Source organism: Ammodytes marinus (assembly GCF_949987685.1).
Source record: "Ammodytes marinus genome assembly, chromosome: 2".
In the NCBI taxonomy this organism is placed as follows: domain Eukaryota; kingdom Metazoa; phylum Chordata; class Actinopteri; order Uranoscopiformes; family Ammodytidae; genus Ammodytes; species Ammodytes marinus.
In genome coordinates, this window is record NC_137231.1 from 18,964,016 (window position 1) to 18,977,775 (window position 13,760).

The window sequence follows — 13,760 nt, forward strand, 5'->3', positions numbered from 1 at the left end:
ATGAGCAAATTCAGACACATTAAAACCATTTAAATGTATAAACTAAAGTTCTCAATCAGTTAGACAATGCTTCTAGTTTTGTACAGTTAACATAATAGCTTTGACGTGGGGAAACAAATTTCCTTCATACTGATTTTTTGGCTAAAGTTGATTTGTGTAAGCAGCCAAAAGCAGGGAACATATTTTTACAGTGCATTGAGATGCACCTATTACTTGCGTACTACTTTCAGTAGCTCAAACTGAAAATAAATGACTGGCTTAGCAGCTTTTCTTGTTTTAGGATAAAATAGTCATTTTGCTTTAGGATTTTAGTTGTGGGAGTAGAAGTTGGTGAGCCTCAGTTGCAGTCTGCCATTTTTCCAGCTCCACACTCAGCTCCACAGTCACTGGTTCCACTCGGACAGACCCAGAGTTTTCTTCGCCTGCAGAGGAAAACATCAAACAGGATTCAGATCTTTAAGCCGACTGAAAAGAAGGGTTTACCGTCTGATAAATCAAAGCACGGCTCTTTTCATTTTTCCTTTACATCGAACGCTGAACAGTTCCTGAAAATGTTTTATAGTTGGAAAAGTTATCTGATGCTATCATCCAGATGATTTATTAACCTTTTGTAGATGCTGTATTCTTCTGTTTAGTGCCACTGCATTCTCCCAGCTTTGAGTCCTTGTCCTCCTTCTTCTTGTTCTCTTTGATTTTCTTTCCCAGATCCTAAAGATGAATGATAAACATATTCCAGATTAAATTAGTCCCCATATCAGTTTGACAGTGCTTGTTTCTGTTAATGTGTAAGGCACTCAGGGGGCGACTGGCTGAGGTGGTAAAGCGGGTCGGCCAATGATGAAAGGGTTGGCACTTCGATTCCCGCCCTACCACTTGAGTCATGGTTGTCTTGCCTCGTGTGAATGGCGATAGTTAGCCTGCTACCGGTATATGAATGTGTGTGTGAATGGTAACATATGACTGGGAACAGGTCTCCCTTGCAAAATAATCTCCGGTCTCAATGGGATTTACTCATACTAGCTGGAGCTGGCTGTATAAAAACTTGCCTTTTCAGGTGTTTGCGTAGCCTCCATCTTAGAATCTTTGTGCAGAGCACCAACCTCACACAGGAGATCAACCTTTTGACCTCTCTTTATCAGGCTATGAAGGGGGACGTGGACAGACCCAAGGATTCTCATGATAGGAGCGTCCTGGACCAGCTCTGTTAGACATTTCTTCTTTTTGTCTTTAGACTTGTCTTTGGTTGACCCAGGTTTGACTGGAGACTGAGGAAGATACCAAATGCATAAATGTATAATGTTGAGTCTTTTTCACACCTTAACTGAAAACAGATCTCTGGATTCACCTGTTGACTGTTTGTATTTATAACTATCCTCGCTGTTAAATAACATGTGACTATCAAGTCTTATGACAATGAAAATCAAATGCTAAAAAGCATATTTCAAATAAAGGAGCCTTAAGTTAATTATTGTACAGATTGGTATTACTCTTTAATATTATACTCCCATCTCAACCTTGATATCTTAACATAACTTCTAATGTGCACCACCAGTGATGTAGTTAATGAAACAATGAAATAGAGACAGAAGTGTTGTCCTTTGCAAAGTGCACCTTTACAAACCATGGTGCGAATAAAATAGTCATTTTGTTGTAACAATTTATGTAAATGTTAACTATATTGTAAATGAGGGCTGACTCATATCAGAATATGAGAATATCAATCAACCTTTGTATAGTTCTTGGGGGTAACATTGAGAGCAAGCCCTCATTTTCAATGTAGCTGAGATTACAGTAAATAATATACACAGTAACACCACATTATACCAACAGTGCAAAATATATATGTATAAAAAAAAAGTCAGGCTGCACTACCTGGAACAAAAATAAACATTACATTTAGTGGAATTGCCAGATGCTTATTTAAATGTTCTTGAGTCCCCAGCAGATACTTGGATTACATTCAGCCACTGGTGTCAGGAGTCAAGCTTGCAACCTTCTGCCTATTAATCAGCCTAAGACTAGGTAGAGAAGAAACTTGCTGCAGTAAAACTGAATGCTGCAATGACCAAGATAACAGATTGGCTAGTTGAATCATGCTTGACACTGAATGTAAAAAAAACAGTTTGCATGTATTTCACAGTTAGAAAGAATATGTCTGTTAGATCTATCATAATTTACAATGGTGAAGTCATTACATGTGTGATTTTAAATATTTAGGTATTATAATCGATGAAAATCTGTCCTTTAAAAAGTGTATTCGCCAGGTCGTCAAGAATGTTTGTTTTAATCTGAATGATTTCAAGAGCATCAGGCACCAGCTGTCTTTATCTGATGCGAAACTTTTTGTACATGCTATAATTTTCCCTCATCTGTCTTATTGCATGGCAACTTGATACGACTACACTAAAGCCTGTGTATCAACTCTTTAAGCAGATCTTAAAAGTGCTAGACAAAAAGTCAAGGGATTACCATCACTGTAACATCCTCAACAAATATGTTTTGATAGCTTTGATAATTTCTTATTTTATTCTGGTGCATGTCTTATGTTTGAAGGCATAAGCCTCCCCACCACACACACCTCTGATAGGATGCCTGACATTCCCATGCAGTGACAATGCTGGTAGGACACAGCAGTTCAGAAAGACATCTTTTGGACACTCAGCTTTCTCAATTGCTTCTCATGTTTGTTTCGGCACATCAGTTGCCATCGAAACAGACTCAGATTTTCAGTAACATCAAACAATACAGAATATACCAAAAAGTCTACTCAACAGATATGTTAACTCCTTAGTCTTTGTTTTCTTGGCCACCAGCTGACTATTGCAAAGGGCATTAGACATTTTAATACAAAGCAAATTGAATGGGGAACTCACTTCTTTCCCTTTCCCGCCTTTCTTCTCTTTTGCAGCTGCGCTGGGTTTTGCCACCAGGACGTCTTCGGACACTGCAGGCCATGACAGGACCTAAAATGTCAAATGCCAGAATATGAACACATTTTCATTTTCAAATGTATCCCTTCAAAACCTTTTTTTGTGTACCTTTTCTTCTTCTATCATCAGAAGAAGTCCTTGATTGAGGAATCTCATTAACCCTGCCAGATCAGTAACAACAAATGTTTGTGTGTCACTGAAGTCCATGGAGTCTGACCATGGCAGCTTTGATGTGCTGTGTCTTGACACTGCAGAAAGGAAAAAAATACACAAGGGAAACTTTGGAAAACAGTGGATCCTGCATTTAGTGAAACACGTTGACAGGACAGGCTTTTGTTGAAGTGATGAGACATTAACATAACATAGTCAATAAGTAGAATATACACAAACAACTCAAAGATTATTATTATTATTAATAATAATAATAATAATAATAATTATAATTATAATTATAATTATAATAATAATAATAATAATAGATCAAATTTATATAGCGCTTTTCCCAGTGCTCAAAGACGCTTCACAAAAGCTAAACAAAACAAACAAACAAAACGTAACGTTTAAAGGTTAAAAGCAAGGGTGAAAAGGTTTTTAGGGCTGTTTTGAAGGATGAAAGAGTGTTGGTATTGCGGATGTCGTTGGGGAGGGCATTCCAGAGGGCGGGGCGGCTGCAGCAAAGGCTCTGTCTCCCCAGGACCGGAGGTTGGCATCGGAGGACCTGAGACAGCGGGTAGGGGTATGGCGGTGGAGAAGGTCCGAGAGGTAGGGGGGTCCAGGTTGTTGAGGGCTTTGAAGGTGATGAGCAATATTTTGAAATCAATCCGGTATTTGACGGGAAGCCAGTGGAGGTCTTGGAGGACAGGGGTGTGGTCTGAGCGGCGGGTGGATGTGAGCATACGGGCTGCGAGAGTGATAGGGAGGGACGGAGACGAGTGATGTTCCTGAGGTGGAAGAAGGCTGTTTTTGTAATGTGGTTTACATGGGGGAGGAATGAGAGGGTGGGGTCAAGGATGATACCTAGGTTGCGGATGTGAGTAGAGGGGGTGACAATGGAACCATCAATATTAAGTGAGAAGTCCTGGGTGGAGCGGGTGAGGGAGTTTGGGCCAATGATGAGGATTTCTGATTTATTGCAATTTAGTCTGAGGTGTTGCATCCAAGTTTCGACATCAGTGAGGCAGGTGGTGAGGGTGCAATGGGTGGCTGCAGAGATGGTGTTGGTGGAGAGGTAGATCTGAGTGTCATCAGCGTAACAGTGAAAATGGAGGCCATGTTGGCGGGGGATTGGACCGAGTGGGAGGATGTAGATGATGAAAAGTAGGGGACCAAGTACAGAGCCATGGGGAGCACCATGAGTGACTGGGGAGGTGGGGGATTTGCAGTTGTTGAGTGAAATTAATTGGCGTTAAGTGATTAAGTGATAAGTCAAGGAAACTGTTAGACACATAATGCCTGATTCATGCCAGCTTCAAGATGTGTTTTCCACTGACTGTACGTTTCTCTGAAGGAAGTTGTCTGACTTCCACAGAAACTGATAAGAAAAAGTTTGTCAGAATTATATAGAATGTATTACTAAATTAAATCAATCCATACATCAAACTGGTACTATTTGCAAACTCTTGAAGGCAAGTCAAAGTTACTCACTGTTATTACCATTTGCAAAATCATGGCAGGGTTCCTCGTTGTACACCTTCGAGTTGCGTGTGTCTGGTTTGGATTTTTCTTTTTCACAGTTTATGTTTGATTGCAGGTCAGCATCAGAGGAGCCAACCTTTGTCACCGGAGCTGTGGCCTCGCTGTCAAAATTAGACTTAGTGTCTAGATTCTGTGAACATCAACACACACACAAAAACAAGAAAACATGAAAAAAGCAGAGGGAGAGTGGAAATAGTGAATATGTGTTTATTTCTATGCAGTTTTACAAATCTTCATATTTGTTTATTATCTATTTTTGGATTTTTTTCTATTCTTTAATTGTAGACATTTTCATACAGAATTACTTTGTTCCATGAGGAACTATCAGGCAGCCCTGTTCTGATTGGTCCAGTTTGGTGAATTTTTTTTCTTAATTAAGCAGATTGCATTCAACAAGGTTTTTGTGTCTCACACTGAAAATGTATATTTAAATATTTAAATTTGAACCATCTCTTTGAACTGAGATGAATAGGTTTAGCTTAAAGGCCTACTTCACCGGTTTGAATATGAAGGTGTATTGAATTCTGAGATCCTATGTAGTATAAATGTGCAAAAAAAATAAAAATCGGTTCATCCTAGCCTGAGAAAAGGCAGAAGAAGTGTTTTTTTTAACCCTATATTTCTCTTTCTCGTGTCATCACAGAAAGAGAAATATAGGGTTAAAAAAAACGTACTTTGTAAATATTACTGTGATGTCACAGTAAAAGACATCACAGTAATATTTACAAAGTACGTTTTTTTTAACCCTATATTTCTCTTTCTGTGATGGCACGAGAAAGAGAAATATAGGGTTAAAAAAAACACTCTTTCTGCCTTTTCTCAGGCTAGGATGAACCGATTTAAAAAATTTTCGCACATTTATACTACATAGGATCTCAGAATTCAATACACCTTCATATTCAAACCGGTGAAGTAGGCCTTTAAGCATGTATTTTCCCAAACAAAGATGACTGTAGATTCCCCCCCCCCTCATCTCTTCCATTGGAATTACTGGAAGGGATTACTGGAAGGGATCTCATTGCAGAGGAATAATTAGAGCAAGTCTGTCTTTCATGGAATTATTTATCTTAAATTATTATTGTCATTTACAAAACAAAACTGGAAAACCTGTGATCATCAGATGTTAGAATAAATTGTAAGAAAATGTGAAACTATAGAGAGTTTCAAACTTACAGAGACATAAAAAGAAAAACTTAAGGAAGCATACGTCACCATATTAACAGGTTTTTGATTACTAAGGAACTCGTATGTGATTAAATAGCTGTAGGTGACAACAGGGAAGTCAGGTGAGTTTTCATCCACACTCAGCAATGGGTCTGGGATTCCCTTTATCCTGCCTACGCTCACTGTGGCTGATGCCCGGTCCAGTTTCAGATCTGTACAAAAGAAAATCCTCATATTACAAACTTTAACCATGCTGTTGATATGAATAAAATGACATAGCTGCTAATTTAGGAAAGTAAAACAAGAGCCTACGTCTCACCACTCATCTTGGCCAAGCCCCTGAAAGAATGTCTTTCCTCAGGCAGGATCCATGCGGTGTCCAGGCAACAGAGCAGTGGGAGACTGTCCACAGTGAAGCCTGGGTAGCAGGATGCAAGAGTGAAGGGGTTTCCTTCTAGCACCAGCGTCCTGAGGGAGGGGAGTGTGCTCAAGGCCTTCAGCAGGGCCTGCTGGTCCAGAAACTCACAGTCACTCAGGTCCAGACACACCAGCTGTGGCCTGAGACCCCAGACACACCCCAGACATTCAGTTTTACATGCCCATAAATAAGGGGACTAATAAGAGACACTTTTTCTTTGATGGCTAAAATTTAAGCAACAGACCAGCATATCCGGATTTTTCCTCCCCTAATATGAGTCAATCTCCAAAAATGCTGATCCTACATTTCCCATAGTTCATTTTATTTGACCACCTGCTCTCTAAATTCTAATCTGTTTCAAACACAGCACCAGTTGGTAATGCAGGTTTTCTGTTAAAATGCTTTGTAAATAAACTCTTGAAGAAAGGTTGAGCTGGACTGAAACGTTAGTTCTAAATAAATGGCGATGCTGAGCAAGAGCAGAGTGCGGGATCTCCTTTTTTTCTAACGATTTTCATAGGATGTGAGGTACTTTTTAATGTAAGTAGTACTGTTAAACCCAGTGAAATGTTTCTATACATTTAAATTCTCTTTAATTAGTGTGAAGGCTGGAGCATTAGACTATTTCTTACTTTTATCTTCCTACTACTCCTTTAGCTTATTCATATAAATGCAAGCCATCAATGTAGTTTAGCTCTGTGTCTATTAAATGAATATTTCACAGGTTTTTGTCTCATAATTTCCACAAGAAATTGTATTCAAACTTCTATTCAACTTGTCAGCTCCTTTCATACTAATGAGACCCTTTCAAACTTTTTCATGTCTTCATACTCAGCTTTACAGTTTTTCGGTCAGCGTTTCCAGCTTTCACACGCATTTTCTAGTCAATTATATAGAAGCAAAGGTTAAAAAATGAAGTCCTCCCTGTGGCTTACTAACATGATTAATTTAGTTAACTGATATTACCAGAGTGTTTACTATGAGTCATACATGAACCCCTTGGTCCCACTGCAACACAATTCTGAAAATGTGGTCCCTTTAGGTTGGATTAAAGTTTATTTTCCAAACAGCGTCAACTGCAGTCAGCTTGTGACATCATACACTCAATCTTTTTCTCAGGAAAACCCATAGTGCTGCCTCTGCAGGTGTCACCATGCAAAAGCAGACAGATGGCCATCAAATCTGTATGTGTGAAATCGGTCACACGTAAATTAATCAGAATGAATGAATCACAGACTTCCTGTGTGTAAGTCTGACTGTGTGTGTGTGTGTGTGTGTGTGTGTGTGTGTGTGTGTGTGTGTGTGTGTGTGTGTGTGTGTGTGTGTGTGTGTGTGTGTGTGTGTGTGTGTGTGTGTGTGTGTGTGTGTGTGTGTGTTTGTTTGTGTGTGTGTGTGTGTGTGTGTGTGTGTGTGTGTGTGTGTGTGTGTGTGTGTGTGTGTGTGTGTGTGTGTGTGTGTGTGTGTGTGCATGCTTGCGTGTGTGTGTGTGGACTAACCAGTGTTTTCCTGTAAGATGAGAGATGTTTTCACAGGCACCAAGACTGTTTGAGCCAAGGCCGAGGTATTGTAAGCGAGGAGGTGGACTGCTGGTGAGACTGTTTAGAGATGGCAACCGGTTGGAACGTAGCTCCAAGATCTGTGAAAAATGTACAAGTTAATCACCAATACATCACTGTCCCCAACACCTTTATCTTTAGAACACCTTTTGACCTATGAGTTGAACCTGTCACTTATGGTGCACTAATGTTCATGCTTCAACCATTGGCACATAAATATTTGATTGTATGAAAACAAGAAAAAGGTTAAAATTTTCCTAATCATTATGATTAAATGGCCAATCACTCTTTAATGACAAACTTCTGTGGGGGATACTGGTAAAATGAAACTTAATCTCAAGATACACTTCAGAGGAAGCTGTTGCAGGTCTGTGACTCACCTTCAAAGTACGAGGAAGATTTTCAGCAGGGACTTCTGAGACTCTGTTGGCACTCAGCACTAATTCCTCCAGCTTTAAAAACTTTAACAGACCATCGTCGATGACTGATACCTGAACACAACACAGACCAATAAACAATTGTACATGTTTAACTTTTTATGAAGCATGTATTGACTTTGTTTTTTTAATTTTTTGAACAAGGTGGCGTGCAAAGTTATCACAAGGCATTACAGACCTGAATGGTTGATTAGAGCCCCTCAGCCACCAGAACCCGCATATGAATTGAAAATGCGATTTAAAATAAATATTCTACTACTTTTGGGGGTGATATAACAGACTTTAAGATTTGGGGCTAACTCTAACTAACTTAAGGATTATAAAAAAAGTTTTTTGGGGAATTCTAAAGCAGATTTCTGGGGTTAAATTATATATAATTTAGGCTATATATAAATATGTAACATATTTTTGGGGATTATAACAAATACCATATTGTACTAGTCCCAGGAGTGTGTACTGAATGCCTCTCAGCATGCACCAGGGTAACAGGACACCAGTCTGTGCATGTTTCTCTAATGTTAGTAGTATTTTATTGTTTAATCAATTCCCACAGTTCATTTACGATTCTTATTTTTTTTTCATACAAATTGCACTTAATTTGAGAGCTTTTACTTCTCCTTCGTTGTACTTTGTGTAAATAAAGTGATTCTGATTTCAGTCAGTAAGTGGAGCAAATATTTGGTCTCAAATATTTTGGCACATACAAACAACATTTCATAGATGTTTTCCTGCTCCTCTCAAAAGCTATTAATTAGAGAAAAGCCTTGCCATTATACTTTATACCAAATCATGGTTCGGATTGTATTTTAAAGTGTTAGGGGAGAACGGGGGAATCTGAGGCATCGGGTAATGTGAGCCACCGGAAAACATTTGTGGTCATGTGAGATATGTGTTTTCAAGCCCCTCTCGTTTCCCTATGGCCCTGAAAGAGAGGACCTCATGGTGCTGTGGTAAGCATGTTTTTTTCACCAAAATAGGTATTTTGCATTTAAAAGTAAATTTTCTTGCTGTCAACTTAATGAACTGTTGTGCCAAAGCAAATGTATTCACATAGAAAAACTTCTATAATACGTGTTGATGAACTACCAACATATGAAACCATGTGATGCTTATAACTGAGGATTAGCCTGAAATGCTAAGAGAGGTAGTTTTCTTTTTAAATTGTGGTGGTGGGGGAAAGTGAGCCAAATGCTGTGGGGGAAAGTGAGCCACTGTCTCACTTTCCCCCACCATGAGGCACAAGTTAAGTTTAGTCTTAAACATATTTTAATGTAATATTACATGACATGTGTTTTATTTTAATGTCATACACATTGTAGAAAAGCCATCATGCCAAGGAAATACACCAGGAAGACGACCTGGGGCAACCACACGGAAAGAGCACCTTCTCATCTTTCCCTGTAACCTTCAGGGCTGGAATGTAGAGTAGGCCTAGTTGTAGAGTATGACAGGCTGATGTTATAATCCAGTTGGGTCTTCTCCTGTGTTCTGAGTCCCAGGCTGTTCTCGCTGGTTCTGATTTTCCTATGCTTTGACCCCCAGACACTAGCTGGCTCTAAGGGTCCTGTGTTCTAACCCACAGACTGTGTTCTAATCTAACTGGTTCTATCTTTCATTTGAATCTTATCAAAACCTTTTGAATTATAATATGTTGTATTTGATTTTGTTCAGAGTTACTTTCAAGTGTTTAACAAATTTGCTTTGCTTAATTGACCAAACCCCATCATTCTTTTACTAGTCCGACATTAGTTAGTTCTGGAATGTGTGGCTAGCTTTCAGGATTCTTACTGTTACAATATGTGTTGTTATGGCAGTTTCAGAGTGGAAAAAGTAAGTGGATCAGTTTACCCCACAGCTGGGGTAAAGTGAGCCACATGACAACTTTTTTTAAAACAATCATATTTTCATTGCTCTTTGTCTTGAAAAAAATCTGCTAATGCCCATTTCTAGGAAACATCCTGCATTAATGGGAAATGTGTACATTTGAGTGATAAATCATTTTAGCTCGCTTAGAGGGGAGCAAATGTAAAAAGTGGCTCAGATTACCCCGTTCTCCCCTATGTGTTTTTTTTCTTTCAACAATGGGTATTGTATATGTTCTACTATACTAGTTCTAGGCCTATTTAATCCTGTTGAGAGGCAGGTGAGAATATATTTCATAAAATTCAATACACTCACATCCTTGTCCACAATGCGCAGAGTTGTAAAGTACTGGTAGATGAAGCCAGTTTGCATGCGTTCAGGTGTGAGTACAGCCAGCTGTCTCAGGGCCAGAGCTTGAGGGCTCCATGAATCATTATGGTGCCATGGAGAGTGAGGGCAGCTCAGCAGGTTCAGGAGGGTGTCCATCTCCTCTACCTCTGCTCCCTCTGTACTGTCTTTGGTCTTTCTCTGCGAAAATTATAATTGTGTTTGCTCATATCTTTTGATTGCTTTAGCAACCTCAATAGACATGATGCATTTTTAAATATCATATAGAAAGCATTGCAACCAATTCCCCATAGAAGAAAAACTCACCCAGCTGCCATATCCACATGGAAAGTCATTCAGACACAGGTGTTGAATCAGCTTCTCTAACACAGCAGAGAGTGCGTTCGAGCTCATGCCTGTCAAAGCTAGAACAGAAACACAGTATCTAACATAATATGTAATGTGTGGTCAGTACTTGTCTTTGGTCAGTCCTTTAGGGAAGAGGCCCCAGGTGTTTTCTTACAACTTGTTGATGGTTGCCTGGCAACAGCTGTGACTGGGGATCACTGCATGAAGTCAGGACTTCAGTTTCTGTGAAGGTGAAGCAGGTGAAACTTGAATAAATGTGTTTATGCTCAGCCAGTTTAACTCTCCTGTGTTTTACTGCAAAAGTATAGTGCTGCTGTTAAACATGGTCTAAATTTACACCCCTTTAAGTGGCAAGTTTTCATACTCACCTCTCTTCCTGGTACTGACAATTTTTTGAACCTGCATGCAGACATTTTTCTTCAAACTTTGCTGGGATATACATATTACTACATTTCCCCGAGAAACACCATGTTTTCACCCTTAACCTGACTAAAACTATTCAACAACCCTCATACTCATAGGCTTCTGTAAAACAGAAAAGCTAATGAAAACCAAACCTATTTAGATCATGCTGTGCACTCTGTAGGGACATATTTAGTCACTTTGAGCTAAATGCTAACATCAAAATGCTTACTATGATGACAATGTTGGCATCCTGATAATTAGGCAAAAATAAGATCATTTGTGCCATGTTCACCATCTTAGTTTAGCTGATAAGCACACAACACACAGAACAACTGTAGCTGATGACAATATAATTAGTTTTGGGGGTATTTAGTCATTGATCAGAGTATTAGACAAATGGAACTTGGTGATTACTTACTTAGCCTACTAATGCTTTAATGGCATCATAAGAACAATTTTAAAATGCCTATTCTTTTAGGGTTGTCTGGGTTTACTATTATGTAGCAAAGTAAAGTATAACGGTAGACAGTTCTTTATTCCATTCAACTGATTAACATCAAAGCCCTTGATAAACTGGTGGCAGTTTGCATTGACTCACATTAAACCACTGTGGTGGAAGGTGCCTTACAATTGAAATATTGTAACGATTAGAACAAGATATTTTGTTTTCAATAGCGTCATCTATTGATGATGGTATGGAACAAAAAAATCCCTTATTTCGATATATATAAAGAGTGTGTGCCTGTCTAGGGGCATTAACAAAAAGAAAACATTACACAATGCCTCTTTGTAAAGGTAAGCTGTTTTAAAATGAAAATTACATACTGTAGTTTATGCCTGCTATTTTTGTTGTCGATGTTTTTTGTTGCAAAAACTTTTTTAAATTCACTCTATGTAACAACACTTACATATACCTTGAAACTTATGATGGAATTTTTGGAGTATTGCAACAAGTGTGTTTAGGATTAACTCAAATACTATGATTTGACAACTTTACCTACAGTTCATTACCCTGTGGTGACTGCCTGATTATTGTCAAGCTGCTTAAAATCTGAAGCTGAGCTTTTAAGCAATATTTCTGCAGATTCTATTATACTCTGGGGCTTTCTGGCTCTTCCTGCATGGAGAATGCAAAGGTTAAAATTCTTCTCTTTCAGTATAATATTATGTTGACAACATTCTATTTTTTGTGTATTACTTATTGCAGCGCTCCTGCTTTCCTGCATTGGGATGCTGTGCATCTCCTTTTTAGCCTCCCGACCAGTTGAATTAGGGAATCTTCAGGAGAACATGGAGGCTTTGGAGTTGCCTCTGTGCAATCTTAAGAAGGCAGAAGAGAATTACGTAAGTAAACACATGATATTTTTTATGAAGTATACAAATACAAATCATTGAAAGTTACTATGAAAAATTTCCTTATTTCACAACTTTTTTATAATTTTTGAAATTCCATTTAATTTGAGATGCGTTTAGTGGTACAATCCATGGATGGAGGGGACCTTTCACCACCCTTTTTAAAGGCTATGATTGCTGACATCTTCTAAGTCTGTGCTCGATCACAATGACTCTCTTTTTATATCTAGGTCACACTTGTGTTTAATGGAAACCCACCGATGAATTACTGTTCAAAAAGTTTGCAGCCACTTGAGGGATTAACATATCCTGTTGGAAACATCACTGAAGAAGAAATCCAGGTTTCCCTCTGTGCAATCAGCAACTACCTCATCAACAGCCTGCCGATGATCATGAGCGAGCTCACTCAGCAGCCTCAGGATGTGATTGACAACATTGAAGCGTTTCATGTTCAGTTCAAAGCGGCATCTAGCATTGCAAGTAGCTGTCAAAACATAGGTTTTGACCCAACAGACCATTACAGTATGAAAGTATTTGGTCTCCGAATCATTTACTTTGCAAGGCGATGGGTGGAGGATTTCACAGGCATAAACCCTTCCTGTCCGTAGGGGGAATAATACATGACACCTTCCCTGAAAACACTTTATGCAACCTATTTATGTATTTATTTGTTGAGTATATTTATTTACAGTTGCCATTATTCATTGTGTTATGCCTGTCAATCGTGTGCTGCTCCCTTCTGACTATATGCATTTTTAAATAGAAATTGGAAATTATAAAGTATTAAATTCAAACCACTCATATTTAAAAACAATTATTCAATTTTTGATTTCACTGCAAGAAGCTATTTAAGAGTTCATCTTCATGTTCATACAGTATCATGAGTTTATCACAGTGCACCTGTCAACCATTATTTGGCAGGAAACTTGGAGAATAAAAATGAAAGATCCCCCACGCACACTGTTTGTCTTTTCATACTTGAAAGGTCCCTCATTGACATAATTTGTTCTCTTAACCTTAACCATCATAATTTGATGCCCAAACTCAACCCTCACCCACGCCCTAACCTTATAACCTTGACCTAAAAAAAAGTCCTGACCTTCAAACAGTGAAGTAGTTTGTAGTGATGTCCACACAATACAGAAATGTTCTAACTACAATGGTTTAAAGCTACAAGTGGTGCTTATGAAGATAGCAAGACGTGCCATTTCTATTTACATTTTTCAGTGATTCTTGAGAAGGG

General features: G+C 38.7%; 1 protein-coding gene across 1 annotated transcript; it reads right to left on the reverse strand.

Annotated features, from left to right (window-relative positions):
• Nucleotides 1-300: 300 nt before the first annotated feature.
• Nucleotides 301-10,804, reverse strand: LOC307256247 (uncharacterized protein; the record flags this gene model as incomplete). Its single annotated transcript, XM_080035153.1, has 14 exons — nucleotides 301-422; nucleotides 606-708; nucleotides 1,047-1,265; nucleotides 2,874-2,963; nucleotides 3,039-3,178; nucleotides 3,649-3,831; nucleotides 3,948-4,289; nucleotides 4,584-4,755; nucleotides 5,838-6,001; nucleotides 6,112-6,347; nucleotides 7,704-7,843; nucleotides 8,144-8,254; nucleotides 10,379-10,591; nucleotides 10,718-10,804. The coding sequence occupies 14 exons, from the start codon at nucleotides 10,802-10,804 to the stop codon at nucleotides 301-303; spliced, it is 2,322 nt and encodes a 773-aa protein (XP_079891279.1).
• Between the last annotated feature and the right edge of the window lie 2,956 nt (nucleotides 10,805-13,760).